Here is a 4320-nt window from a genome sequence, read left to right as displayed (position 1 = left end):
TACTAAAAACCCTTCTCCAGCATTAAAAAATGATTTGCATTTGATGCATGATCAAGAAGTAGCTCCAGATAAAAACACTCAAGATGCTCCAAAATGTAAATTTGGCAAACTTGAACGCACTAAGTCAGAATCTGATGTTAATACAAATATCAAACTCTTAGATCTTAAATTAAATACCCAAAGCAAGCAATCATGTGTTCAAAGTCGTGTTCATTCTTCAAGTCGTCTAGAAGACAAATCCGTTTGCGAATTATTTGATCCGTACAAGAGTTACAATATTGATAAATCAGACTGCAAATCAGAAATAACGCCCCAAAATTCTCTTATAACCAGAAGCAGTCAGGAATCCGCGAGTTGTAGTTGCAAATGTAGCTCTAGAAGTTTGAAAAATAGTTACTCAAATTTAAATATTATTGATGTACCCCAATCTGAGGGTCAAAAATCTATTTCAAACAATGCTGATGTGTGCAGTTTGTACTACAATCCATACGAATCATCTGATTCGGACGGCGAATCTAGAAGTATTATTACTGAAAGATCGCAGGTTAAATCAATGTCAACTGCTGTTACATATTGCTCAAAGAGCAAAGAAAAATTATATATGTACCAAAATGAAGTAGAAGAATCTATGCAAAATAAAGCGCCTATCAAAAAGAAGCGAAAACAAGTTTCTAGAGATAGAGATCAAAGCTATAATAGAAATAGAGGACGCTCAACTAATTCTGGTGCAAATCCTCCACAAATAATATCTAGAACCACTGTGAAAAAACAAGTTCAAAACGATAATACTTTCACAGTTACTGAGTCAAAACGTGGGCAGATCTCTTCTTTCGATTCTAATACCAGACACTACCAAACTCGTGAAAACCACGCCGAGAAAGTGCGCGAAAATCAAAAATATTTTGCTCGACGTCCGAATTACAATATTGCTAAACAAAGTATCGACGACTCATACTGTGATATGTCAGATGACGAACATTTAAGTTGTAATTCCACCGAAGAGATAAACCCACGTCATTTTGTACATGAAAGCATTGCTTTATCAAAACACGTTGAAAGGTTCCAAGACTGCATGACCATAGGATCAGGTAACTCTAGAATTGCTCGAAAATCTACCAAACTAGAAGTTCACAGAACAAGATCGGATTTGAATAATAATTTGAGTCAGTTTGAAATGCCGAGATCTTGTATGTCGTCAGCTACTTCCTCAAATATTCCTGTTAAAAAAATTGTACAACACAGACCTAAAGCGCAGCCCAAAAAGAAGAATTTCAAATCACCTCCAGCTTATCAACCTAGAACTACTATTTATCAGAATTATAATCCCAATAACTGCGATAACCAAGATGATGAATACCACCCTGGTTATTCATATTACCAGGAATGAAATAAAATTATATTTTGTTACTATTCGTTTAATTAACGTACTTCAGAATTGATAATAGAATACCAAATTAATTACTGTGAAATAAAATATAATACAATATTTTATGAATTACGACTGAATAAAAATCAAATTATATATTTTTATTTATTCACGAATACATTTTTCAGATCTTACTATTGATAATACTTTGACTTTAAATTTATGTGTTTTGCATGTTCATTACTAGCAAATTTACAACATGAGTTACTCAAATATAGAACGGAACAAATCAGCAAAATTTTGTCTGTGTCTTTCTTGATGCATGCGAATTGCTTCTTCATCAATATTTCCCATTGAATCTTGATAAATCCTGATCTCCGGATAATCCATATCTCGGCTCGTGAATATATTGGTATCTACTAACCCTGAATCATGATCAATATCAGAAGCAGCAATTATCCAATGTCGGTTTGTGTCACGGTCGCGGAATGAATCTACTGGCCATTGGTCTACAGAATCCTTAGGATCAAAGATTTCAACATCGTTTTTGGGGTTAGAATTATATACTTCTGGAGGCATCTCTGCTGGGTAGTGTAGAGTCTGATCACCTGTTACCAAATCTTCGTCTTCGGTGATGAAGTTTGTGTTTCCATCCAATGGTGCTCCTAGTAGTGGGTAACTGTTTGTATCATCATCTGAACTGGCAAAACCTCCAAACTTTATTGTCAACGTGATGTTGGTTACACTACTGTTATCTGGTTTGTCACATCCGCCTGAGCAATCTGATGAAATTATGTCATCGGTAGAGATCTCGTTTTCCTGTACGTTTGCGTGGATGAGTCTGTATTTTTGCATTCTGCTGGATAATAAGTTGACCTTTTCTTGGATTTCATTGAGCATTTCAATGTTTTCATCCATTTCCCGGTTGAAGTCTTTTAAGGTCGTGTCTTCTTTTTCGACAGTAGGATCAGCATACTCTATCGGGATAGCGCCAATTCCACTTAGTGCAACGCATAGTAATAGGATTAGTGAATAAATCATGATCTGAAATAAAAAAAAGATTGAAATTGTATTAGCAATAACAGCACTAAGTATTTTGTCTAAAGTATTAGTTGTTTATTAAAAAAGGCCTCGAATTTTTTCATTTAATGCTTTTGTTCACATTACATAACTGGACTTGCAATTTCACTTTCTTTCTTAGATTAATAGCAATTTTAATGTTTTATAGGAATAAAGTCGTAAGTGCACATTATTTTCATTATATATCCAAAACTTTGAAATAGATAATTCAAATTTTCATTATCAAGATAAATATTGTAAGTCATGTATCATAATATGAATATATTTATATAAATAGAGTTGCAAAAATATGAATGGTTACTGGAGCGAATTAGCTCCAATTCAGACTTAGGGTGCTATGACTTTTTATACAAAAACATAAAAAAAATTATGATTTTTTTTAATTTGTAATAAAATTATTATCGAATTGTTAAATATTGATTTTTAATTAAATATTAATAAAAGCTTTTCAAATCACAATAGTGAAATTAAATGAAGGAGATCTATAGAAAAGCACTTCAGTTAAGGTGAATTATGAAAAAAATATTTATTTTGAGGAATATATAAAACAATTTTTACTGATTTTTTTAATTAGTCGCATATTAAGAATGAACATTAGAGATTTTTTTAATTATTCTTAATTAATTTAGATAATATTCACAATTTATGTGCATCAGAAATGTTTGAAATTTAATTAAAAGATGTTATTTTTTGTGAGAAAAATAATATAAATGCATAAGTACCGGTAAAAAATGAACATATACATGAAATGAATACTATATACATGAGAATAAATGTATGAAATGTCTAAAATTTAACTATTTTCTAGATATTATTTTATGTTAGATAAATAATATGATTGAATAGGAATCACTAAATAATTTAGTGAACATTTTCATTAGTAGATGTTTTTAGATACTATACACAAAAGAATAAATGTATGTTCTGTTTTAAATTCTATTTTTAATTATGTGATTCATATTATTATCTTGAAGATAACATGTCCTAAAATTTAATTTACTAATTAAAATAAAACTTATGTTTATTAATGTTATTCGTGCTTTCAAAAATCGAAACAGATCATTTGAAAACGATATATAATTTTCTTTGAAGAGAAAATCCTTCCTTTAGATAAATTTTAAAATTTAAATCTTTACGTCAAAATAATTTTTTGCAATATCAATGGGAAACAAACTATCCCCAAATATAAACATCCTCTTTTTATCCAAATCCTGGTCTTTTTTCTAATTAAGAGGATTTTTTCTAATAATTCTTAATTACGTAAGTTAGATAATTTTCACAATTTGTGTATTAGAAATGTTTAAAAAATAATTATTTCACGAGAATTTATATAATAATCTATGCATAATAGAGAAAATCGGTTGTGGCCGATTACTTGGCCATTTTTTCTTTAGTCGCCATAATTTTTGTAAATTAATAAAAAGATGAAAATACTCACTTAAAGTTTCCCTGATGTCACTTTTCTGCAAATCAAATTATTATTTGAGCACTTGTATTTTTTTTCATAAACACCGTTAACTAATAAGCAAATTAGTACTACTACTAATGAACTAAAACTTTTTTGATAATCGTTCTTCTGCGATCGTACAATAACTGTAACAAAGCAACGAAAACTGCGCATTGATATCAACGAATAGTTTACAATAAAACCATTGTTGACGCATTCTTGATTTTGTGTGAGTTCAAATCCGATATCTATAAACATAGTCCATTATATACGATAGACGATTATAATCGTTTAATAATTTCACCAGAACAACAATATCTTTAGCAATCGTGGGTAATAATATTTTTAAATATTTTTAAATATTTTATTCAATATTATTGATTAGAAATTTGTTCTCACGCTTTTATTAGACCAGTTTGTTTTGTGT

The 4320-nt window shown here is 29.8% G+C and overlaps 1 protein-coding gene across 1 annotated transcript; it reads right to left on the bottom strand.

Moving 5' to 3' along the window:
- Positions 1–1610: 1610 nt before the first annotated feature.
- LOC113370033 lies at positions 1611–4025 on the bottom strand. Its single transcript, XM_026610684.1, has 2 exons — positions 3885–4025; positions 1611–2410 (listed from the first exon to the last, which is right to left on the bottom strand). Exon 2 carries the CDS (start codon positions 2405–2407, stop codon positions 1631–1633), a length of 777 nt encoding a protein of 258 aa, XP_026466469.1. The 5' UTR covers positions 2408–2410; positions 3885–4025; the 3' UTR covers positions 1611–1630.
- Positions 4026–4320: the final 295 nt, after the last annotated feature.

The sequence above is a fragment of the Ctenocephalides felis genome, unplaced genomic scaffold, assembly GCF_003426905.1.
Source record: "Ctenocephalides felis isolate EL2017-DRISC unplaced genomic scaffold, ASM342690v1 CF-g0.4_SCAFFOLD_01492, whole genome shotgun sequence".
In the NCBI taxonomy this organism is placed as follows: Eukaryota; Metazoa; Arthropoda; class Insecta; order Siphonaptera; family Pulicidae; genus Ctenocephalides; species Ctenocephalides felis.
Note: the sequence above shows the minus strand (reverse complement) of the source record. Positions and strands in the feature narration are given on the sequence as shown.